The sequence below is a fragment of the Balaenoptera musculus genome, chromosome 4, assembly GCF_009873245.2.
Source record: "Balaenoptera musculus isolate JJ_BM4_2016_0621 chromosome 4, mBalMus1.pri.v3, whole genome shotgun sequence".
Taxonomy (NCBI): Eukaryota; Metazoa; Chordata; class Mammalia; order Artiodactyla; family Balaenopteridae; genus Balaenoptera; species Balaenoptera musculus.
Window position 1 is genome coordinate 34,098,701 of NC_045788.1, and position 25,185 is coordinate 34,123,885.

The window sequence follows — 25,185 nt, forward strand, 5'->3', positions numbered from 1 at the left end:
CAGTAGGTGTAGCAGTTCAAGCACAGGCTCTGGACCCAGAAAGCCTCTGGCTCTGGGTTCAGACTGAGGCTCAGTTATTTCAAGTTTTGACTTAAGTACTCTTCGCCTTGGTTTTCTTATGGGTTTATTGGCCATCTCATAAAGTCGGCTTGAGGATTAAATCAGGTGAGGCGGTGCACGAGAAGCCCTGGGCTTGGCACGGTGACTGGCGGTCATGGTTACCAATTGTTTGCTCCTTGACATCATCCACCGAAGCACGTCATCCTGTGCTAGGCACATGGGAAGAAATTTTGTTGGCTGATGGATGAAACCAGATTTGTCGTCTGCATTAAATAAGTTTTAATCTCTTCTATAGTTGGGCGGATTTACTGTACCGTCTTCAAGAGCTCTCAGGAATGCTCATCCCTGACATGCCAATGACATTACCAGTTGAATTTTAAGAAGACTGTTAGTAATGGTATGGGGGCATTTAGCCTCAATTTGTAGGTCTTTTTGGCCTACTACGGGAGGGAGAAAGTGATGCTCGCAAAAGTATATGTGCTGAGTGTATCAGAAGCGGCTACATCACTGTTGACTTTGTTTTTTCCCTGAAAATGCAGTGCCACCTTTAAGACCATCACTTGATAAAGCAACCACAAAAAGCCTAAAGAATATCCAGTCCCTGCAGCTCTAGGAAATATTAGAGGAGAGGTTACAGGCCTTGAGCAAGCTCCTCAAACATGGCCGTGTAGTTCTCATCTTGAAGTCCCCACCTCCTGGGAGGCTGCCCTTGTGTTTCTTGGTGGTCTGACCTTTCTCTGCATAGCCAAGGAGCTCACCCGGGCAGGCTGCAGTCATTTGCAGTGCTCATGTGAAGTATGGGTGTGATTAGGTGGAGGGAGAAGAAGCAAGAAGCAAGCAGTTTAATTTTCCTTTGGACAAATAGACAGCTGAAAGTATGCATCTGTGAGAATTCAGAGCCACCGGATGCTGGTGATGGTGAGTCAACAGTCAAACAGGGCTAACCTGGGTTTCTGGTTAAGAGGCAGTGCTTCCAGGAGGCCTTTCCTGGTCCATCAGAGGTTTCTCAAAATCTAGACGTTAGCGATGACATTAGAATTTTGGTGGGGAAAAAAAAAGAAAGGTTGTGTAACATGATTGGTTGTAAAACATGATCATTTTGGTAATGCTACAGAGAGGAAATAATGAAGGTATTGTGCCAGAAAAAAAAAATTCATTGGGCTGAAGTAGATTTCCATTAAAAAGTTATCCTTCAAGTAAGCCAAATTGCTTCACAGACTCATTCAAGTTTCATCTAGGGAACCAGAATGCTTTTCTTTTTGCTTCAGATTTCATTTGGATCTCCAGCTTTCTTGGTTATTGAAATAATACCTCATTCTTTAGTAATACTTTCTTGGCCTGTTTGTAGCTCAGCGCACTTAGTAAAATATGCAAATTTGCCAAAAATAACCAATATAATTTAACATAGAAAGCTTTGGATTATGTTTTAATTATGCCAATGTCTAAATAAAAGATGGGTGGCTTCGTTTATATTATATTAAAATAGGTAGCATAGATATTTCATTAGTGTTTTGTTTTTAATCTTGTACTTTGGCAAACCTTCTATAGAGATAAATGAATTTTCCTTTTCATTGGGAAATGCCAAGTTACTGTTGTTTTTGGTCATGTAGTTGCATTCCTCAGACTGTAGCAGTTAGCTGAAGACAAGAAATTGGAAGAGATCTTTGCCTCTAAGATATTTATTTCCTAGATTTACATGATAATGACCGTATGAATGGTTTCTTATTTTTTCCATTTTCTTTGAACATTTTCTTAAATGACACTTGGAGCTAAAAGAAATTACAAATATTTTGCATTTATATGAAAACCAGCTAAAAATGAACTTGTCCTGATTACATACTACCTAGAATTCCTGTGGCTCTGAATTCTCACACATGTATATTTTCAGGGAAAGTTAAACTCTTTTCTTCTTGCTTCTCCCCCTTCCTCCTAAGTCCCTGTCTACATGAATGGTTTCATGACCCACCTTGATGCCCAGCTAGAAACTTTGACTAGAAACCACCATGTCTTCCTTGACTTTTCCATCTAATGAGTTTCTCTATTCTGTTAACTTTCCCACCAAATTATTACCCTAATGTGTCCTCCCTTTTTGATTTCCCACTGCCAAGGCTTTATTTTCACTTGCCCAGATTAGCATCTCACTGGCCTGCTTATGGTCTGTCTTTCCCCACTTCTGTCTCAATTGTCTCCATCTGATTGGATGGCTTCAGCATCTCCAGCAGGTTCTCCTTATCCATAGCATAGATTAAGCCCACGTTCCTCAGTAGACAGTGAAACCTTTATAGTCTAGCTCTGACCCGCTTGCTTCGCAGCCCTTGTTCTCTGCCCCTGTTCCTCCTGTGGTCGACACCTCGCCTCTCTGAACCCCACAGTTTTCCCAACGAGATTCATGCCTGTGCCCACGTTGTGTCCCTGCCTGCAGTGCTCTGCCCCCCTTCTCCCCGTATTGCCATCCTCATCCCTGATGACTCCTCACCCCTTTCCTCACCTCATGCCACCAGTCACCCTGCCCTGTGCTTTTCACTGTATGTTTCTGTTAATAAGTCCTGTATCACAATTAATTGGTTCCATGCCTCCCATGGGCCACTCAACTCTGAATGTCAGGAGGGAAATGATCATTTCTTACTCCACCTTCATTTGAGGAAATAATCTTTCCTTGGCATGTAACTCAGCTTATTCTGTATTGGTTCTTGGTTTTATACTATCATTTCTTGATATACACTGTTAGTGGCAGAGTCAGAGAGCTTGAAAATCCACCTGTGGATATATGTCCCAAAGATTTGAAAACAGCAACTCAAACAGATACTTGTATGGGAATGCTAACAGGAGCATTATTCACAATATCCAAAAGGTGGAAACAACCCAAGTGTCCATCATCAACAGATGAATAGATAAACAAATTATGGTATGTACCTACAATGGAATATTATTCAGTCATAAAGAGGAAAAAGTTCTGGTATATCCCTTAACATGAATGAACCTAGGAAACATTATACTAAGTGAAATAAGCCAGACAAAAAGTACAAATATTGTATGATTCCAGAAAGATATAGAATAGGCAGATTCATAGAGGTAGAAAGTAGATTAGAGGTTATCAGGGGCTGGGGAGAGGGGGAAATGGGGGATTACTGCTTAATGGGTACAGCATTTCTGATTGGGGTGAGGAAAGTATTTTGGAAATAGTGATGATGGTTGCACAATATTGTGAATGTAATTAAAGCCATTGAAAATGGTTAAAATGTATATTTTACCAGAATGAAAAATATATAGTTCATATAATTTAAAAAAAGATACTGCCACCAGCACCCTTACGCATATATGTTCCAACATGTAATTAGTTTTATACAAGCATTTTTTCTTCCTATATCATTTACGTTTATCATTCTTACCTTCTTAATATATCACACATTTCTTGAAGTCAGGGACCAGTCTAGATAGAAAATATTCTTTAAGAAACATGGTTTTTGTTTGTATAGGGTTTGAAGTTGGATGTTTTTGAAATTCTGAAACTTTGGAGAGGGTTTGACATTTTATTCGAATCTTAATAAACTCAGAGTGACAAAGTGACATGAAGTCACTGACTGAGATTTATTTATTTATTTATTTATTTATTTATTTATTTATGGCTGTGTTGGGTCTTCGTTTCTGTGCGAGGGCTTCCTCTAGTTGCGGCAAGCGGGGGCCACTCTTCATCGCGGTGCGCGGGCCTCTCACTATCGCAGCCTCTCTTGTTGCGGAGCACAGGCTCCAGACGCGCAGGCTCAGTAGTTGTGGCTCACGGGCCTAGTTGCTCTGCGGCATGTGGGATCTTCCCAGACCAGGGCTCGAACCCGTGTCCCCTGCATTGGCAGGCAGATTCTCAACCACTGCCCCACCAGGGAAGCCCCACTGGCTGAGTTTTGAAACATAGATGTGTTTTTCTGACCTGCTGTCTAGGAACTGTGTGTATGAACCCTGATCCCATTGGGAGGAAAGCCAAATAGTCCAGCAAAGTGTGCTTTCAGTTGCTCCTCTTGCTGTTTTAAACAAGGGGCTTGGATGATGAGGCCATGTAGATGGGAACCATATTGATTATTTTCCCTAAGTCCCTTTTAAAGGCTATAAAAATGTAGGTGTTTACCCAGAATATAAATAAATTTATTCTTCTAGGAAGTTAAAATGCATTTCTTTGTCTTTTAAGCTCCCATGGAGACTTTTAAAAATAGAATAGATAATGATGACAAGCTAATACAATTTACATTAAAATGAGTTTAATGTACATGTAAATTTATAAAAATAAGACCTCTTAATTCTTTTATTTGAGTGCCAGGATTTTCTTTGAAAAGAACTGAGATATAAATGTGAGAAAATGTTAGCCTGTGTTTACTATTAATCATCTCATATAAATTTCTGTTGTCTCATTCACTGTGTGCCTTGAATTTTATATTATGGAGTCCACCCAGAAAACTGTAAGGAGCAATGATGTGCTAAATGCTAAAGGGCTTATGGAAAACTAACCTTCCCTTGTACTACTATTCCAGAAGTCAACATTAGGCATTATTGTTGGTTTCACCTTCATCACACTTTTAAAGAAAATGCTCTAGTCCCGTGTGATAGTTATTTCTATCAAGATTTTCCTGCTGCTCTGAACTTGCTCAGTAGGTGTGCTCTAGGGAAGTTCCCAATTTTTAGTGTGCATTCACAGCATCAGGCAATCTTGAGAAAATGCAGGTTCAGATTGGGGGAGGTAGGTGGTGAGATTCTGCATTTCTGATGAGCCATTAGATGTTGCTGGTCACTGGACCACATTCTGAGCAAGAACCCTCCGTTTCAAATACCTGAGTTGATGTTCTGTTAAAATTGGATGCAATCTAAGGTTGCCAGAAAAAAGTACAAGACATCTAAGATGTCCTATGCAATATTTGTACATGGTTGTATTAAAAAATTATCCATTGTTTATCTGAAATTTAATTTTAACTGGACTAGACACAATACACGTGTGTGCAAGTGCACACAACACACACACACACTAGCAACTCTAAATCGCAATCTTCAATTATATACAAAGTCATTTAAATGTCATGTATTAGATTTAAATGATATGATTATTTTTATTTTGAGAGAAAGGACACAGAACTAGGTTTGTTTCACTCCTATTTTTCAGGCACTAACTTAGGTGTGTTGCTCATATGCTTTTCAATACAGTAAAATGTGTAAGCATGAACCCTGCCCCCCTCCTAGTATCTAGGGAATTCTTGAAAAATAGTGAAATCTGTGCATTCTAAAATATACCTGAAAGCACAGAAATGCCCTGGATTATTAATGTTTTAAGCCAACCATACGAAGTAATAAGGTGTTTATATGATAGATTTAAATCTAGACTATTTTATAGTTTTTTTCTTGTATTTTTTGGTACCGAGTACTGTTGATATTTTCAAATACTATTATACTGTACGTAAAATAGTATTACATGAGGATGATCTGTTGTCTATTAAAGCACACAGAAGAAAGTGTAAATGATTTTCTTTGTTTTTTCAGATTCTTTACAGAGTTGGAAGAAAGACATCAGAATAATATCTTCATAGATGACATAAGTGACATTGTGGAAAAACACACATCATCCACATTTGACCCATATGTGAAATACTGCACAAATGAAGTCTACCAACAGCGGACGTTACAAAAATTGTTGTAAGCAATATTGAATGTTACAGTTTTAATGATCTAATCTTGTTCTAATTAGGTCACATAGATTGAAATTAATGGATCTCTTAAATTATATTTAGAAATGCCTCCTGATGATTTATTTTCCAGGGAGAAATTTTTAAGAGGATTGCTTTTAGGGTGAGGGCATTTGATTAGAAAAATCCAGTTTGTGGAGAATTTTATCTCTAAAGCAATTATGAAATTATAGTTTGTTGCTGTTTTCCTTGTTTCTTTTTTTTTTTTTTTTAATTGCTGCAAGACACGGGGTTGGGGGTGGGAAGGCTGGTGATCAGTGATTATCATTCTAAATGGTGAAAAGATTGTTCCCTAAGCCTTTATCTGGCCATTAAGTAGCCTGAGGCCAAGATGGAGCTTTTGAGTAGGTTGAACTAGTGCCTAGGAGCCAAAGCTTTCTCAAGTATCCTAATCTTCCTCCATTCAAATGACAACTCTATTCAGTTGTTTATAGGAATTGCTGATTTTCTCCCTCCGGGTAGTTAGGGGTAAGGAGAGCAGGGGAAGGTCTGAAGGAAGGCAGTTTTTAAAAAAAGTTCTTAAAGGCTTTAACTATGAAACAAAAAAGAATTAAACTTTAAATTTCCCCCCATACTTTTTCCCTTTGTCTATTTAGGTTACTGAGCATTTTGTGATCTCTATCCTTAAAAGAGTCAGCAATGGCTCAGTAATGTCTATATTGCCTTCTTGCTGGGGTCGGGGGCTTGTTTATCACAAGGGGCTATCTATTTGGCAGTGCAATTGTACATTGCTGTAAATTCAGTTTGAGGGCTGACTGGCTATTATCATTCTCCTCCCCTCCTGTGAGTCGTGGCATTTATGACGGCAGCATGGAACCCAGGTCAGTTTCTATGCAATGTGTGAGACCCTATGGTGAGGATCGCCTGGTGGCTGCTTGGAGAAACAGCCCCCAAGTTGGTGAGAAGGGCTGATTATGCCCCTTCCCCCTCCACATTCTCATTAAAATCTCCTACAGGCAGGGTGGAAAACCCACAGCTGCCAACCCCAAAGGAGGCTATTAGTACAAAGCAGGGTTTGTAGGCACTCCTGACATTTTGTCCTAGATTAGTCTTTGTTGTGGAAACTGCCCTGTACATTGTAGCATGTTTAGCAGGATCCCTGGCCCCTGCCCACAGGGTGCTGATAGCACCATGACACCCCAGTGGTGATAAACAAAAACATCTCCAGACATTGCCCGATATCCCTTGCAGGGGTAGGGGATGGAGAATCACAACTCTCACTTTCCCTAAACTCCCCTCCATCCCCCATGGGAACTGCTGATGTAAAGGTTACTCTGTAACTGTTGGAAAATCCAAGTTACATGTGTGAAAACAAAATCTGGAATTAGAGCTGAATTTCACTTTGTTTTGCAGGATTTAAAAAAAAGCGAATAGGTGCTGCTGTACTTTATGTAACTCTTTAAAAATAAAGGTTTTATTTAAATTAGCTCAACGATATCATCATTGGCACTTTCACATGGAAATTAGTAGCTGTGTTTTCAGAAGCTTTGTTGCAGTTGATGTAAATTTACATTTAAGGCCGTGACTTTTCAACTTCAGTTGCCCTTTGGAATCTGAAAACCAACAAACAAACAATGCCCAGGGTGCATCCTAGACTGTTTCATCAGAATCTTTGGAGGTCGGGGAGGCCTGGGGCCTAAGTAATTTAAATATGCAACTGGTTTAGAATTTGCTTCTTTTTTTAACTTCCTAAAAATCTTTTCAAAGCTAGCAGGAAACCTAAAACTCCTCAATTTAAGAAAATGAGATTAAAACCTTTCTGTGTTCTTTCTTTTACTTTGTTCTTCTGGGTATTTCCTAATTTATTTCTAGCAGCCTGGAACCCAGTCATCCAAGTTTCAAAGTATATTTTTTTAAAAAAGGTTACAATTGCCACTACCCTGCTTCTTGGCCTTCCCCCCACCCCTCAATATGGGATTACGGGAGGATTACAGAATCCAAGGGCCATTGCCTCCCCACCACCTCCTCACAAGTCACCCTGGAACTCCTCAGAGCTCCCTTTGGGGTGAAGTGAGGTGACAGAGTGAGAGATGCAGTGTCAGGGACCCACTGAAAGTCAGAAGACCTCGGTTTGACTTCTATCTTTACTGAATACTAGATCTTTTATTTGGCAAGTTGGGGACCTTTCTGAGACTCCATTCTTCCTGGAATCCCCTCTTGGCCTTCCCTGAAAGTTATAGGGTGGTTCCACATGAGATCCTTTATGTCGGTGTATCTTGCTAAATTCTGTAAAAATGTTCTGGCAGTATTAACACTGTTCTAATGTCACTGGGAGAGGAGGAATATTCTGGCTGGCATGGTCAGAAGGTTTTCTGTCTTAGAAGCTTTGAAAAAGTCCAAAAGCCTCCTAGTAAGTAAATCCAGTCTGACATTTCTTTCTTAGATTATTATCTCGGGCTAGAGAAGTGGCTTAAAACATGTGTTATCTTTTAAATGGAATGTTTATAGATTATCAGATATGAGTTCTAGTGTGTATACTAATTTATAATGTATACATTCACCATTATGATACCATTGCTTCTTCATTAGTTTACTTCCTACTTCTAAAAATTTCTAGCCCATACATTTTCATCTTATTGTTCATATTGTTACCTTAAATTTATATCTTATATTCAGTCTTGACTGTAAAAGGCAGATAAGCCATCCATGTCTCTCTATGTAATCATGTGTTTATGTTGTTTCTATATTTAAAAATCATTGATAATATACGAATTTATCACAATATTTTATTATACATTTTTACTTCTTAACTTGAAGGGGAAGTATTTTGAAGTTTTGTCTTTCTTTGTTTTTCCTCAGAGCCACCAACCCATCTTTTAAGGAAGTTTTGTCCCGAATCGAGTCCCACGAAGACTGTAGGAACTTACCCATGATCTCTTTTCTCATTCTCCCCATGCAGAGGGTGACCCGCCTTCCCCTGCTGATGGATGTAAGCTGTAATCTGGTATCTCTTTCCTCTGTGGATAGCTGTGCTGCCTCAAGTCCGATTAAGAAAATTATTCTTACCCCACTTAAATTATATCCCTTCTATAAAATCCCCCAATTAAGTGAGAAGGTGCTATTTGTTTGGAAAGTCCCACCTGTGTCTAATATCTTTGGAAATTATCTTCAACTTAGGCTTGTGGGGTCACTCTGAAGAAGTTAGATTATCCCTCATTTACTTAACATTTTTTGAAATGGGAAGAATATTGACTTCTTGAAGTCAAGAGTCCCGGATTCCTTTTCCGGCTGAGCCACTAGGCCCGTGACCTTGGGCAAGTCACTTAATCTCTTTGGGCCTCAGTTTCCTCTGGTTGACCACTAAGATCCCTTCCCTGTCACATTCCAAGATGATGAGGTGCTTCCATTTCGCACAGGAAGGAGGCCCTCTGCAGCGTCACAGGGCATAAACCTGCCCTGTTTTGCATCGCTCAGAATGAGTGAGGAAAGTCCAGGCATCCGTCTTATCTTAGGAAACATGCACGAAGAAAACAAGTTAGGAAACATGCACGAAGAAAACAAGTATGTGATTTCGAATAGTGGTAAGATGTGGCTGGGAGAAGAGTTGAGACTGCCAGGTGGGAAGCACAGCTGGGAGGACAGCCAGACGGTAGCTCAGGAGGGCTGCACGCAGGCTGGGCTGCAACCGCGGGGGCATCTGTGAGAGAACGGGGCGGCCCGACATGACTGCCATCCAGCTAGAGGGGCAAAGAGTGTCTTTTTTTTTTTTTTAATTGAAGTATAGTTGATTTACAATATTGTGTAAATCACAATTTCAGGTGTACAGCAAAGTGATTCAGTTTTATACATACGTATTTTTTCAGATTATTTTCCATTATAGGTTATTATAAGATATATACTGTGTTATACAGTAACTCCTTGTTGCTTATCTATTTAATATATAGTAGTATGTAATCTGTTAATCCCAACTCCTAATTTATCCCTCCCCTGCCTTCCTTTCCCCTTTGGTAACTATAAGTTTGTTTTCTGTGTCCGTGAGTCCTTTGTTTTGTATATAGATTCATTTGTATTATTTTTTAGATTCCACCTATGTGATATCATGTAATATTTATCTTTCTCTGTCAGACTTACTTCACTTAGTATGATAATCTCTAGGTCCATTCATGTTGCTGCAAATGGCATTATCTCATCCTTTTTTATGGCTGAATAATATTCCATTTTATGTATCACATCTTCTTAAACCAGTCGTCTGTTGATGGGCATTTGGGTGACTTCCATGTCTTGGCTATTGTAAGTAGTGCTGCTATGAATATTGGGATGCATGTATCTTTTTGAATTAAGAGTTTTTGTCTTTTCTGGATATATGCCCAGGAGTGGGATTGCTGGATCATATGGTAGCTCAAAGAGTATCTTTTTGATCAAATTAAAATATTTTGGCATAGTTCTACTTTACAATGGATAATATTAATATTAATATATTAATATAATAATAATTAAAATATTAATATAACGTCAGTTTTGACATACTTGCTTTTTACAAGTCAAAATATAGGGTAAAAATAAAGCAAAAAATGACAATCAAGTAAGATTACAAAATAAATCCCATTTTCTCGATTCCATTATAAATTCTAAGAGCTATTCTAAAGAAGCACTGAAGTTTAGAAACGAGTGAAAGCGTGTGATCATGGTCACTTTGCTGGCTCTGCTGCATGGTGAGGGGAAGGCTCAGCTGTCATTTCAGAATTCACAGCACCTGCTGCGCTCCAAGGCCACCTCAGTCTACTCCCTTTACACCCTTCCTTGTCCGTTCCCTGTGTTTTAGGAACTTCTCTCCTTGTAAATATTGGGAAACTTGCAGTTTCGTGAATCTAGCTCTGATTTTTTAAAAATCAGTATTTATCATGTCTAAGAATAGAATGAAGCCAGGTTATCAAAACTAAATTTTGGCTCTAAAAGGGTTTATTTCCTGAGCCTAATAAGACTTTCATAGAAATAATGAAACTTTGACACATACAGGAAAGTACTAATTTTCAAACTTTACTATTTTTTAACAAGAAATGGTTGTTTTCTAAATGTAACATTTCTAGTAATGTTATGAATTTTCAGGATTCTTTCTTTTTCTTCTTCTGAAAACACGTTTTAGCCGAGTTTCCTTAGATTCTGTATATTCTGTGATCTCAGAGCCTCTTTTTATATTCTCTCCCTTTGTGATTCTGAGGAATTTGCTTAGATAGATTGGGACTCACAAAATCTAATATACATGTTGTATATATACATGTATATATATACATGTTGTAGGTACCATGTTGGAGGTTTATGCCATGATTGCCCAGTAGGCTCTAAACTTTTTGGGGTCAGAGACTGTTTTGAGATTGTGAGTAAAGCTGTAGTCATTCTCCCTAGAAAATTCACGGTGTGCAAAATTTTACCTAAAATTGAAGTGTGCAAAGAAACTATGGACTCAGGATGCCTGCTCCCAGAGACAAACATTAGTATTTTTCAAACTGCTTTTGTACCCATTAGTGGGTCATGAAATTGATTTTTGAATCATGAGCAGTGTTTTTAAAAAATGAATATAGAATAGAACATGTGGTATATGATATATAATCGTTCATAATGTGGTTAAATATTATTTCATAAAAAACTTGTTTCATTTTTATGTGCATGTCTACTGGTTGCAGTGTAAAAGTATTTCTTGCAGTGGGTCATAGTCAAAAAATTTTGAGAACCATTAATATAAATCCATCCATGGTACACTCTGTGCTTCTCACATATCACACGTAACAATCCTGACACCTGACTTTTGGATTTATAGACTTGGTGCTCGTCTGCATTTAAGGTACCAGTGGTTTGCTAGTTCCTAATATCTTCCACCTCTGCTGGATGCCTGTTGCCCTAATCTTTTTCCCATGTGTGAGAATCTGGCCACCTGGGCAGAATCTAAATGTACCTAAAACATGGTCTCTTCAGTGTTACTTCATTTGGAGATTTAGTTAAGCTTGTTAATTGAGGTGAACATTTTTAACAGTTGAAACGGTTCTGTTGGCTTTGAATGGGTATAGTTTCAAAAGTTTTACATAATTCAGTATACCTTCAGTTGACCTTCTTTGAACTCAATTTTACCATTGCAAAAATAGCAGTGTAAACATATCAAGAGAAAATCCAGCAGCCGTTTTTTTGATCCTTTTATTCACATTATATCATCTACAAATATAATAAGCTCTAATAATAATGATGATGATGATGGTGATCATTAATTTTGTCATTCATTGAGAGCCTACTGTATGCCAGGTATTCATAAAGAACTTTGCATGCATTATCATTTAACTTTTGTAACAACCTTGTGATGTAATTGCATTATCCCAATTTTACAGATGAGGAGCATTATCCCAATTTTACAGATGAGGAAACTGAGGCTTATAGAGGCAGGGTAGGTGACTTGCCCAAGGTCAAGTAGCTAGTAAGGAGCAGATCTGGAATTTGAAACCAGGTTCACCCATCTCTGAAGTCTATCCTCTTATTTAACTATCCTCTGGATTAACATGGATCCTGTGCTTTTAAAGACTATTTCCTAGTTTTGTAATCGGATTTTAATGTCATCTTCAGACTCATCCATAGTATTGTGTTCAGGATTGTTAAGTTTGCTACAAGTAAGACTCTATGACTGGACGTTGGTTTTGTTTTACTTAGTACAACAAATCAGTTGATTTTGTTCTTCTTTTACTTGATTGCAGACTATCTGTCAAAAGACACCTAAGGACTCTTCAAAGTATGAAGTCTGCAAAAGGGCCTTAAAGGAAGTAAGCAAGGTAAGTGTTGAGGGGCTCATTACACAGTAATGGGATCACCCATTCAGATCCCTCTGAAGAGAACATGTCTGAGTTGGATGCTGAAAACTGGTAGATTCTCATAGCCATTTGCACACCATTCTTTAGGTAGCTGAAAATCAAAGCAATGTTTGCTGTACTCAAATGAAACGGGTATTTTTACTGTTTCAGACAGTCTTGTCTTAAGGCCCTTTAGATATCTCATTTTCTTTTGGCGTCTGAATTCAGTAAGTGTTTATTGAGTATCTACTACAGTGCCAGGGACAATGCCAGCCCCTGAAAATATGGGGATGAATAAGACATTGGTGGTTACTGCCCTCGTGGAATGTGCTGTGTAAAGAGGAAGGCAGACATTAAATAAGAATTACGGTAAAGGATGATGAGTGACGTAAGAGGGAAGAACATAGTAATGTTGAAGCTGAAGCCTGAAGCAAGAGTAGCTGTTGAATTCTCCAAATTCTATAAACATGTGCCCAAAGACAGGAACGTGCTTATAGAATTTGGAGAACTAGAATGTTCTTCATGTGACGAGAGCCCAGTCCGGGAGAGAGAGCACTGAGGAACCATGTTAGGGAATCGTGGACCTTATCCTAGGATACTGTGGAAGCTATAAATTCATGTGCTGTGAAGGAGACAGTGGGGATGAGCCCCAATGATGAGGCCTTTGTAGTTGATGAGGCTACAGGTGATAGGGGCCTGTACTGATGCGATAGTAAGATGGAGAGAAGCAAACCTACAACACTGGGGAGGTAGGCATGGAGAGTGTTTGGGTGGGCATATTTGCGGACAGAAATCAAGGAAAATAGTCTCCGGCTTGTGCAACCGTTTGGATGCTCTTGTTTATCTCTACAGTAGGAACAGAGGGAGAAGCTGATGAGTTCCATTTAGAATGTGTCGGAACTGAGATTCCTATAGAACATCCAAGTCAGGAGCTCAGTGGAGAGACTTGAATTGGAGACATGGATTTGTGGATCGTCAGCCTAGGGATGATTTTTGAAGCCGGGAGAATGGATGAAAGTACCCGGGAGTGTGTATAATAAGAAGAGTAGTTAGTGAGTCTGAAGTGCAACTGTGAAGAACACCGGACTTCATCTTGTTTAGGGAAAAGGAACCGACAGAGGAGACTTGAAAAACAGAACAAAATGTACCAAAGAAGGAGGAAAACTTAATAAATGGTCTGGCAAATGACATGTAATTTGGTGGAAGGAAGGTCAGCCCCGATGGGTGCTCCTGAAAGACAAAGTGGGATAATGATTGATGCGTTCACTGGGTTTATTTATCATCAGGTGGGTTGTGTCCTTGCAGAGGTGGGTGTGGAAACCAGACTGGAGTGTGTTGAGGGATGAGTGGGAGGTGGGAACATGCCGCCAGCTAGTGTAGCTGTTTCCACAATCAGGCTGAGGGTAAAAAGACAAAAAGAGAGCTGTAGTTGAAAGGGAAGTGGGGCAGGGTCTTTTTTTGTTTAAAGATTAGAGAAATGTGGGTATGTTTAAATGCTAATAGGAATATTTAGCTGCGAGAAAGCAGTCGAAGTTATGGGAATCAATGGGGATACGGTCCAGGGGAGCAAAGCTCATGATCGCATCAGAAGCATCCTAAATATCTCGAAGCTGCACGTTACTTCTGAGCTTGGTACATCTTTGTACCACTTTATTGTGAAGCACTTTTTGTTTTAATCAACTTTAAATTAGCTCTATTTTACTTTTCCTTGCCAATAATAACTACAAAATCATGGGTTTTATGAGCTGGTTGTTTCTTTTTATATATATATATATATATTTTTATTGGAGTCTAATTGCTTTACAATGTTCTGTTAGTTTCTGCTGTACAATGAAGTGAATCAGCTATATGTATACACGTATCCCCTCCCTCTTGGACCCCCCAATCCCACCCATCTAGGTCATCACAGACCACTGAGCTGAGCTCCCTGTGCTATACAGCAGGTTCCTACTAGCTACCTATTTTACACATGGTGTATTTATGTCAAACCTAATCTCCCAGTTCATCCCACCCTCCTCTTCCTCCTCTGTGTCCACATGTCCATTCTCTACATCCTGCCCTGCAAATAGGTTCATCTGTACCAAATTCTAGATTCCACATATATGCATTAATATACAATGTTTGTTTTCCTCTTTCTGACTTACTTCACTCTGTATGACAGACTCTAGGTCCATCCACATCTCTACAAATGACCCAATTTCATTTCTTTTCATGGCTGAGTAATATTCCGTTATATATATGTACCACATCTTCTTTATCCATTCTTCTGTTGATGGACATTTAGGTTGTTTCCATGTCTTGGCTTTTGTGAATAGTGCTGCTGTGAACATAGGGGTGCATGTGTCTTTTTGAATTAGAGTTTTCTTCAGATATGTGCCTAGGAGTGGGATTGCTGAATCATATAGCAACTCAAAATATTTTTAGTTTTTTGAGGAACCTCCGTATTGTTCTCCATAGTGGCTGCACCAATTACATTCCCACCGACAGTGTAGGAGGGTTCCCTTTTCTCCACACCCTCTCCAGCATTTGTTATTTGTAGACTTTTTAATGATGGCCATTCTGACTGGTGTGAGGTGGTACCTCATGGTGGTTTTGCTTTGCATTTCTCTAATAATTAGCAATGTTGAGCATCCTTGCATTGTGCCTGTTGGCCATCTGTATGTCTTCTTTGGAGAAATGTCTATTTGGGTCTTCTGACCATTTTTTTATATTAAAAATAAGTTTATCTGTGTCTTAGTCTGTTTTGGCTGCTAGAACAACATACCGTGGACTGCTTGGCTTATAAACAATAGAAATTTATTTCTCACGGTTCTAGAGGCTGGAAGTCCAAGATCAAGGTGCCAGCGTGGTTGAGTTGGGGCCCTCTTCTAGCCAGGTTGCAGACTTCTCCTTGTAGCCTCACATGGCAGAAGGGAGCAAGGGAGCTCTCTGGGGCCTGTTGTAGAAAGCACTACTGTAAGTCCCCTACCTACGAACAAATTCAATTTGGAGAGCACGCTTGTAAGTCCAATTTGTTCGTAAGTCCAACAAAGTTAACCTAGGTACCCAACTAACACAATACTGTACTGTAATAGGTTTATTATACTTTTCACACAAATAATACATAAAAAACAAATGAACACAAAAAATAAAACATTTTAAATCTTGCAGTACAGTACCTTGAAAAGTACAGTAGTACAGTACAACAGCTGGCATACAGGGGCTGGCATCGAGTGAACAGGCAAGAAGAGTTACTGACTGGAGGAGGGAGAGGAGGTGGGAGATGGTAGAGCTGAAGGATCGTCAGCAATAGGAGACGGAGGGCAAGGTGCAATTTCACTCACGCCTGACGTTGATGGCACAGGTTCTGGTTCCTTTGTGGGACCAGATGCATGTTTGCATCTTTGAAAGTTCGAAACTTGAAGGTTCGTATGTAAGGGACTTACTGTACTCCCATTTGTGAGGGCTGTATCCTCATGACTTCTAAGCACCTCCCAAAGTCCCCACTTCCTAATACCTAATATCATCTTCGGAGGTTAAGAATTCAACACATATTTTGGGGGGATATGAACATTCAAACCATAGCAGTCTGTCAACCACTTGAATGCATCTCTTGCTCCGTCAGTGGTCTGCATATCCCACTTTGGGAAACACTAAGTGAAGAAACTTGGCCTGACAGGTATGAAATTACCTAAGGTCCTACTGCCCATGGGTCTCTCCTCCAGGACCCCAAATCCTTTGGGGGAGGAGGAGGGTCTTTAGGAGAAGCTATTGTACTTAGAGAAGTTCTAGCCTTGGCCATGAAAGAGATTGTGTCAGATTTTGTTTGGTTGTTACTGAGACGTTGGAAAAGAATTCACACAGAAGAGAAAGGAGGAAGGTAATAGGAATTGAATTGAACCAGCAATGATCCTTAATTTTTTTGAGACTTTTACATCCCAGTTACAGTAAACTGCTACATTCCTTCAGGTGTCTCTGGTTCACTTGATTTGACACTGGTTCTTTTAGGTAAGGCTGGCAAAAATGTCATGTAATTGCCTTACCTTGATACTTACTGTATGAAGGACCCTCTGTGAAGAAGTGCTGTTCCAGTGAATTGTTTTTTCTAAGGCAGCGTTTCTCTCTCTTGAGCAGGAGTCATGAATATCAGGATTATTCCCCCAATCTCCTAGTGTTGTAGGGAACTGAGGTTATCAATACAGCCAGCTCAGGGATTCATCTTCTTTTTCATTTGTGCAGGTTACTGATGGGGTTTTATAGATTCTGGGAAAACAATGTCAGTATTTTTAACAAAACGACTCTGTACATAGAGCATTTATGGTTCAAAATCAAAATGCAGAATTTCACTTGCTTCCCTTATCTGAAACGAAAGAAATTGGGAGTTCCCAGTATTTATTTTAGAGAGTGAAATTTTGTATGATGAGGCCCAAGTTTTTAGAACTGGACTCCACCTAAGGCCCTTGGGCAAGTCTCTCTAGATAGTTATTCATTCTTGGAAAAAATGAGTAATATCTTTTTTGGTAATTAAAATGCTAATGAAATTTATTTGCATAGTGTGAATAATACTTCAATGAAATTGTTCCTGTGCGTGGCTGAAATGACGGTGACAACTTACTGAATTGGGGCTTTGGAAAGACTTATTGACTTAGTCAAACAACTCAAAAACAAGAAAGATGTTTCTATCAAGTGAAATGTGTATTTACTTCCAGATTTTCTGCTCAGATGCTGGGGCGGAGCCGGGGGGAGGGAAATTTCCAGGGAATCGGATAGTTCAGCTGGTGCAGGGTCGTGTCTGGTGTCTAAGGAGTGGTGCTCAGGAGATGGTTTCTTATGCCAGCAAAATCGTCCCTGCTGCTCTCTTTTATTTACTCTCCCGTGGAAAAAGAATAACTGCTTTAACGTGCACCTCATAAAAATTCTACTTCTATTTGGAGATAATATTAAGTTATAAGCTTTTCTCTTAGTGGCAGAAGAGCCAAGTTCTCTTGAATCTTTTCCTGTAACTTATTGCTTCAGCTATTTAAAAGAGGTCTCTAAGCTGTGTCGTTAAGAACATTAAGTTGCAGAACAGAACAAATAGTGTAATGACATCTAGGTAATAAAATGCGTTTATATACATATGTATGTCATCAGTTTATAGAAATAGTACCCAGAATCATACACATCAGACTTTCAACCGTGGTTACTGATGGTAAAGGGAGAGGAGTGCTGAAGGGAGGAATTAATAAGGTTTTTTTTCCTTCACTCCAAGTACTGCTCTGAAAGAATGCATTTAAGGTTTACAAAGATACATTTTAAAAATAACGTACTAAGTGTCCATTACCGAAAATTTGAAAAATTGAAATAAGAGAAAATAAAATGTATCAGTAATCTTGTCGAAGATAGTGACTATTGCCATTTTACGGCGTGTCCTTCCAGTGGATGTAAATGTACACTTACACATGGATTCATGTGGTACCCATTTCATTTACTCTTCTAAATAGTGCTGCATGGGCTATGGCCTTACATAAATGATTGTGGTCCTCTGATGATTTCTATTGAAAAGTTTCGGGAAATGGGTTTATTGGGGGAAAAAAAGGTAGGTATGATTTAAAGACCCCCAAGTGCCTTCAAGGAAAGCTGTCCCTGTATCCATGACAACCAGAAGTATTTCTAAGTGTCTATCTTACTGTGCATTCCCCAGCATCCAATATTCTTTTCATCTTTGTGAATTTGATAGATTGAAAATATTTTATTTTTGTTTTAATTTATATTTCTCCATTAGAGAGATTGAGTTCTTTTTTTTCCACATAAATTTGGCCTAAAACAAACAATTCAGCCAAATTTAATAAAGCTTTGACAGATGCTGAAGGAAGGCACAGCTTTAATATGCGGAGGCTGATTTTAATAAAAACACTATATCCAAATTAGCGCTTGTCCCTTCAAGATAGTCATTAAACAGAGTCCACTGATGATACCATTGCTTGATATATTTGGGGGGAACTTTTTTGTTTTTAATACGCCTTTGGAGGTGGCGGCTGGGGGAGTCTATGATTGGAAGTTTAGGAAATAAAGATTATAACTTTATTTTCCATTTTCCCTTTCATTTTAAAGTGGGATAACTAAAAAGGAATTGTCCCCCCCTTTTTTAAGTGGCTTATAAATGATATCTGAAGGCAGTTTACACATTAACATTTGCTGAGCGTTCCTTGTGTCTTAGGTACTGGGCTGGGCACTGAACTAACAAATAGGGAAATTTCACAATCTCTGCTCTCCAGTCTTTTTAGAGAGGTAATACCCAAGATGAGTCCTGAAAGACAAATAGGGGGCTATAAATCTAGTTAAGAAGGAGTCAGCGGGACAGAGTGGGGTGAAGAATGTTCAGGTAGAGAGAAACACACATGCAAAAGTGCAAGGGACGTGGAAGAGTGTGCGGCTCTGAGCAGAGATTTGGTAAGACTGAGGCCCAAGATAAGAGAAGCAGGAAGTTAGGGATCAAGTGAGTAGGTGCCAGATCATGGTCTTGCTAAGATTTAATTCTGAAAGCTTCGAGGAGCCTTTTAAGGATTTCAAGCTGAGGAGTTTCATGATCAGATTTGAACTTAGAAAGATTGAAAATATTTTTCTGGATGACACGTAAGGGTAGGGCAGAAGTGATGGCAGAGAATTAGGAGGGCAGTAATCCAAAGGGGAGGGGGTTTGAGCCTGAGTGCGGGGACAGGGCTGGTGGATGAGTGGACAGCAGGATGGCAACATTAAGGAGACTTTATGAACTGTTTGGATGTGGAGGACAAAGGAGCGGGAGGCATCTGAGTGGTGAGGACCCAGCTTTTTGGCTTGGGGAAGCGGATGATGCTGGGATTGATCACTGACATGGAGAACACTGGGCCAGGGGAGGGGGTGATAAAGGTAGTGTTGAGGTTTGGTCGTTCCATCCTGAGTTTGAGATGGCTCTGGGGGACCCGAGAAGAGATGCCATCCAGGTAGTTGGATGTAGAGCTTAGGGAACAGACCAAGTCTGGGAGCACAGATTTGGGAACTATGAACATATATTCTTCAAGAGAAATCATAAAAATGCCCTGAGCACCAGCTGCTTGATTGGATTTTGTTCTGTCTTAATCCTTTTAGGATATATATATTATTTTAAAGTCACTTTTTTTTTTTTTAAGATTTTTTGGATGTGGACCATTTTTTTTTTTTTTTTTTTTTTTTTTTTTTTTTTTTTTTTTCAAAACACAACCTGTTTCGCAGATGATAAACCTGGACGCAGGCCTATTAAAAGAATTGCCTAATTGCTGTGAGACAACAGCAAGGAAAATACCCTGAGCCTTGGCTCAAAGGAAATTATAAGCATCTAACTAGCGGCCCTTCTGCTAAACAGGTTTCCTTTTCATTGTGGTCAAATAGGTTCCCATTATAAGTCTCATTAAGCAACTAGTCGCTTCCCCTATTAAACTGCTCCTATTATGGCTTACAGGCTGTTTGGTCTCAGGCCAGCAATACATGTTTTTATAAGATTTTCCAGCTCTGCAAAATGTTAAAATTTAAAATGTGAACTGAAATAATGTGGAAATACAGGGGCCCCTAAGTTTTGCAATAAACTCTCCTTGCTCCCTGTCTCTCCTCTGCCTTTTCCAGTTCTACTTTAATCTCCATTCACTCTTGGATGTGGACCATTTTTAAAGTCTTTATTGAACTTGTTACAATATTGCTTCTGTTTTATGTTTTGTTTTTTTGCCACGAGGCATGTGGGATCTTAGCTCCCTGACCCGGGATCGAACCCGCACCCCCTGCATTGGAAGGTGAAGTCCTAACCGCTGGACCACCAGGGAAGTCCCCCTTTTAGGATATTTTAATTGCAGTTGCCCCTGCCCAGCCAGGATATTTTCTGCGCCTAGCTTTGATCAGGTACAGCCATCAGTCCCTGCATCAGTGAACTCCTCAAGACCATTCAGACCTAAAGATATGCTGGAACTGAAGATGGGTGTACCCTTGAAGCCTAGAATATCTGTTAAGTGACTGGAGACGTCCAAGTGTCCATCAGTGGGGGATTGAATAAATACACTGTGGAAAGCACATATGGTCGTAGCATATGTTGCATCCTATCACTCTGCTGAAAGCCTGCTGGTGGCTTCTCTTTGCACTTAGGACACAATCCACACGCCTGAAGAACTTGCATGCTTTGACCCTGGGCTGGTCCTCTAGTTTGCTCTTGTGCCATTTTCCTGTGTCAGGACCTTTTACTTTCTCAGGCACACGGCACTTTCCCAGTGTCAGCCCTTTGCTCCTGGTGTTCACTCTGCCTGAACCAGTGCTCTCCATTGATTTGGGTGCTAACTCCCTTTTTTCCTTCCGCTGTCAGCCTAAATGACCTCTCAGGAGAGGTCCCTGGCTCCCTCCTCACCCTCCTCCTCCCAGACCCCCTGTTTTTTTTTTTCCCTTTAAGATTTCAGTCTGTAATTATTGTGTCTGCCCTATTATGTAACCCTAGCATCTGACACATACCAGGTACAAAATAAACTTTTTTTTTTCAGTGAATGTTGTATTTATAAGGCGAAATGTTGGCAAGTGAAAAACTTAAGTCACAGACAAGCATTGAATAATCCATTTACAAAAATTAGAATTTCTGCACATTATATGTGCGTGTTTATATGTTCATATAAGCACAGGAGAAAAAGAGAAAGTGTATAACCCATCTTGTTTCCAGTTACCTCCATGGAGTAGGATTAGGTCAGAGCCTTTTATGGCCTGTTTTGTTTACTTACGTATTATCATTTTTTTTTTTACAGTAAACATATGTAACTTAATAAAGCAGTAATATTAAAGTAAATCTAATCAGAATTTCTAGCTTCGTTTTTAACAACCACATGTCTTTATGGCCAATGATCCTTGTTATGGACGAGTTTTATAGCTTTTTCAGTTAATGAGAAATTGGAAATACAAAGTTTGTTTTGGTTTAGGCCAGTGAACTAATAATTATGTATTAGGTACAGTGTAAAGGAGAAACTCCTGTGTGTCTCCTCTGTGCTCAGTACTCTACCCACAGAGCACTTCATTTCTGACCCTTGTGGTCACCAAATGTGTGGGGTTTTTCCTCACACCAAGTAGTTCTGCTGTACCAGCTGGGTGTCTGACGGTATTCAATTCAGTTCTCACTCCACCTGGAGATATAGCATCAGATCCCACAGGATAAGGGCTCAAGCCCGCAAGACTACACCTCCAACTTCATTTCAGTCACTAATCACAAGTCCAGGTTGTTACCTGTGTTTCTGACCCACTGGCTATAAGTCAAGTTCCCATGACCCCCCTCCTCAGGTTTGATTAATTTGCTAGAGGGGCTCACAGAACTCAGGAAAACAGTTTACTTACTAGATTAGTGGTTTATTACAAAGGATATTAAGGGATAAGAATGAACAGCCAGTTGAAGAGATAAGGTGAGGTCCAGAAGGATCCTGAGCCCAGGATGTTCTGTCCTCATGGAGCTTGAGATGGCACCCTCCCAGCACGCAGAAGTGTTCTTCTTCACCAACCCGGAAGCTCTCCAAGTCCGAAGTTCAGGGATTTTTATGGAGGCTTCATTATGTAGGCGTGAATTATTCAATCATTGTCCAGTAGTGATCACGTTATCTCCAGCCCCTTTTCCCTCCCTGGAAGTCTACAGGGCTGAAAGTTCCAGCCTTCTCTTTAATCACTTGGTTGGTTCCCCTGGCAACCAGCCCCATCCTTAGGGGCTTACCAGAAGTCACCTCATTAACATAAACTCAGCCGTGGTTGAAAGGGGCTTGTTATGAATAACAGAAGATACCCATTTCACTTCTATGCCCTGGAGCTATTTCAGGAACTGGTAGCAAAACTAAATTATAACCAGAGATGCCCCTGTGGCTCTTCCGTAGGAAATTACAAGGGTTTTAGGAGCTGTGTGCCAGAAACCATGGACAAAGACAAAATATATATTCTGTTTATTATAAATCATGATATCACAGCTACTTATCAAAGGACTATCGAGTTCATTCTGTTTGTAGATAATTCAGTAGTTCTAATTAAACTGAATTTCCCTTAGCTTGACCATCCTTGAAGAATCATTGACCATTAGGTTCCAATGGAAGGCTTTCCTCTTCTAGCATCCAGGTTACTGGTCACATGCTTTGCATGTAGCATTCTGCTGAGAATTTGCCTTTGAAGTCAGTGGTCTGCCCTCAGCTGCTCTGATACGAAGTGGGGAGCGAGGTGCAGCTTGCTCTGAGTTTGGTGGTGTTCCCATGGGTGAAGGCGAGGAGGAGGGGCAGGGGAAAGGAGCAGAATGGAGCAGACTGGACCATGCGAGGAATCTGCCGAGTGTATGTGGAGGGCATCGTGTGATAATGCACAGAGGATGTGTGTCCCTGAAAGTTCTCAGGACGTTTTTTTCCTCCGTCTTCACATCCTGATGACACCACTTCCAACTGGGTACAAAGTCTTGACTGTGTGAAACTGTGAGTTCTTTAACCGTCTGGAATGAGTCTCTGGAGCTTCCACAGTGCTAATTATTTCCTGTGAGATCTGCATTTGAAAGTGAGGTTTCTCTCCTTCACCTCTTAACCCTCCTTATCATTCTCTGTTTCCAGTTGGTTCGACTCTGCAATGAAGGAGCTCGGAAGATGGAAAGGACTGAAATGATGTACACAATTAACTCTCAGCTGGAATTTAAAATTAAGGTATTCTCTCATACTTCTTCATAAATAGATTTGTTACTACTCTTGCTTAAATCTTATGTGAATAAAGAGGTAGTTGAGGGCAACAAAGTAGAGAGGAATTTGCTTTTCACAGCAGGGCCATAAATTGATTACAGAGAGGCTGGCAGGGGAAATAGCAGATGCTTTGCTTTGGACAATTCAGCTCTTGCTAATACCAGATAAAGTGACCTTTCTCTAGGCCACAGAGTTAGGTATTATCTAACTAGCACTTTCTTTTTTCCCTAGGAAGACACCAAACTTGAGAAAAGGGTGGATAAAAATAATAGAATTTTAGAATAGAAAGGAGATTTCTTTAGTATTCTCAAAGTATCCTGCAAAACAGTGGTATCCCACGAGCTGGACCAGGGTGTTCTAAATCAAATAAGGACACTCCTTTCTCAGTTTGCAAAAAAGGATTATTAGTGAATTGTTCTTTTCAAATTTGTTTTTCTTCCATAATTCTTTTTTGCAAAAAAGGATTATTAGTGAATTGTTCTTTTCAAATTTGTTTTTCTTCCATAATTCTTTTTTGCATATGTGCTGCCTGTTACTGCTTGTCTCATACTGCTCAGGGGCAGATGACAGGATGAACAAAGAAGGAAATAACAATTAATGGCGAGGCTAGGCCATGGTCAACTCCTTTGTTGGCTCACAATTCAAATCTTAATGGATGTGAGTGCTCATGGTTGTGATTCTGTTTCGTTTTATGCCACTTGAATTTAATTAACCAACTTAAAGCGGTCATATTTTTTCATGGTGAAAGTGTTCCTAATTTGTGCAGTGGGATTAGCGCGATCGTGGCATTATGCAGATAACTCCCTGCTGTGTCATATAGTTTGAGGGCCACTGATATAGTACAGCTACACCCTTTTATTTTATAAATGAGGAAAATACAACCCCAAGAATAATTAATTGTTAACAGGGTCATTCGGCTCGTGGTGGCAAAATCAGGACTAGGGTCCAGACGTCCTGACTTGCAGATCAGTGTAAACTCTTCCACTGTGACACCCTGACTATAAAGATTTAAATGCAGAAAGGTGATCCGTGATTCTTCTTAGAAAATGATGGATACTTGCTAAAAACAGCGTGCACATGCACGCACACACACTTTAGTTATTATACCCTCATATAGAAATTTACGGCAATTTCAAAACCCATTTTTTCCCATCCTTCACAAAGGATCCTGTCCTTCACTTTCATTTGTTTCTAAGTATTTTAGAAAATATATCTGTACATCAAAGGATTTTTTTTAATCCCCTCCTTTTTAAAGATGATAAATCTCTAACCGTTTCCATTTTAAAAGTTGATAAGTCCCTTCCCTAACCATTTTTCTTTTTCTTTCTTCACTGATAATCAGCTGGTTTAAGATACCTTTAAGCTCTGTTTCTCTAGAACCACAATTAACTTGTAACTGAAAAAATGCTTACCCCAAGGGTTCTTAAAAATAAGTGATTAACATCAATTGAGTGCATGAGTGTTTGGATTTTTGTTTCCTCTTGGTTCAATGATTAAAATTGCAAACTTAAAGGAAAATATTCTAAGTTTAGATTTATAATGAAGGACTTAATTCAGACCACTTAGAAATACTAATACAACCTTAGGACCTCATTTCTATAACACTTTATGGGTAACAGTGGACATTTTTATTCAGTTCATTTCAAAGACGAGAAAACAGATGTTCAAAGAAGTTAAGTGTTTTGTCCAAGCACATGCATTCTTTCAACAAATTTCATGAGCACCTTTGTGGACTGAAGTGGGAAAACAAAAGCATGATCCCTGCCCTCGGGGAGCTTACCATCTAGTAGAAGCCTACAGAAATACAAAGGAGCGAGCCAAGTCTACAGCTGTTATGGGAGATAGAAGAGTTTTGAGAACACCAGCAATGGAGAGGGCGTGGCCGGCCCTAAGCATGAGGGACAAAGGGGTGGGGAGCTTATAGCAGCCAGGCAGGGCTTCACACTGGAGGTG

General features: G+C 39.7%; 1 protein-coding gene across 6 annotated transcripts in view; it reads left to right on the plus strand.

The window, feature by feature from the left end:
* Positions 1-25,185, plus strand: part of ARHGEF26 (Rho guanine nucleotide exchange factor 26) — a 159,478-nt gene that overhangs the window by 68,676 nt on the left and 65,617 nt on the right. For all 6 annotated transcript variants that reach the window (XM_036849635.1, XM_036849637.1, XM_036849636.1 and 3 more), the window contains exons 7-10: positions 5,578-5,730; positions 8,580-8,709; positions 12,455-12,529; positions 23,110-23,199. In XM_036849635.1, the coding sequence (XP_036705530.1) occupies positions 5,578-5,730; positions 8,580-8,709; positions 12,455-12,529; positions 23,110-23,199 (448 nt within the window). The remainder of the gene's footprint in view (positions 1-5,577; positions 5,731-8,579; positions 8,710-12,454; positions 12,530-23,109; positions 23,200-25,185) is intronic.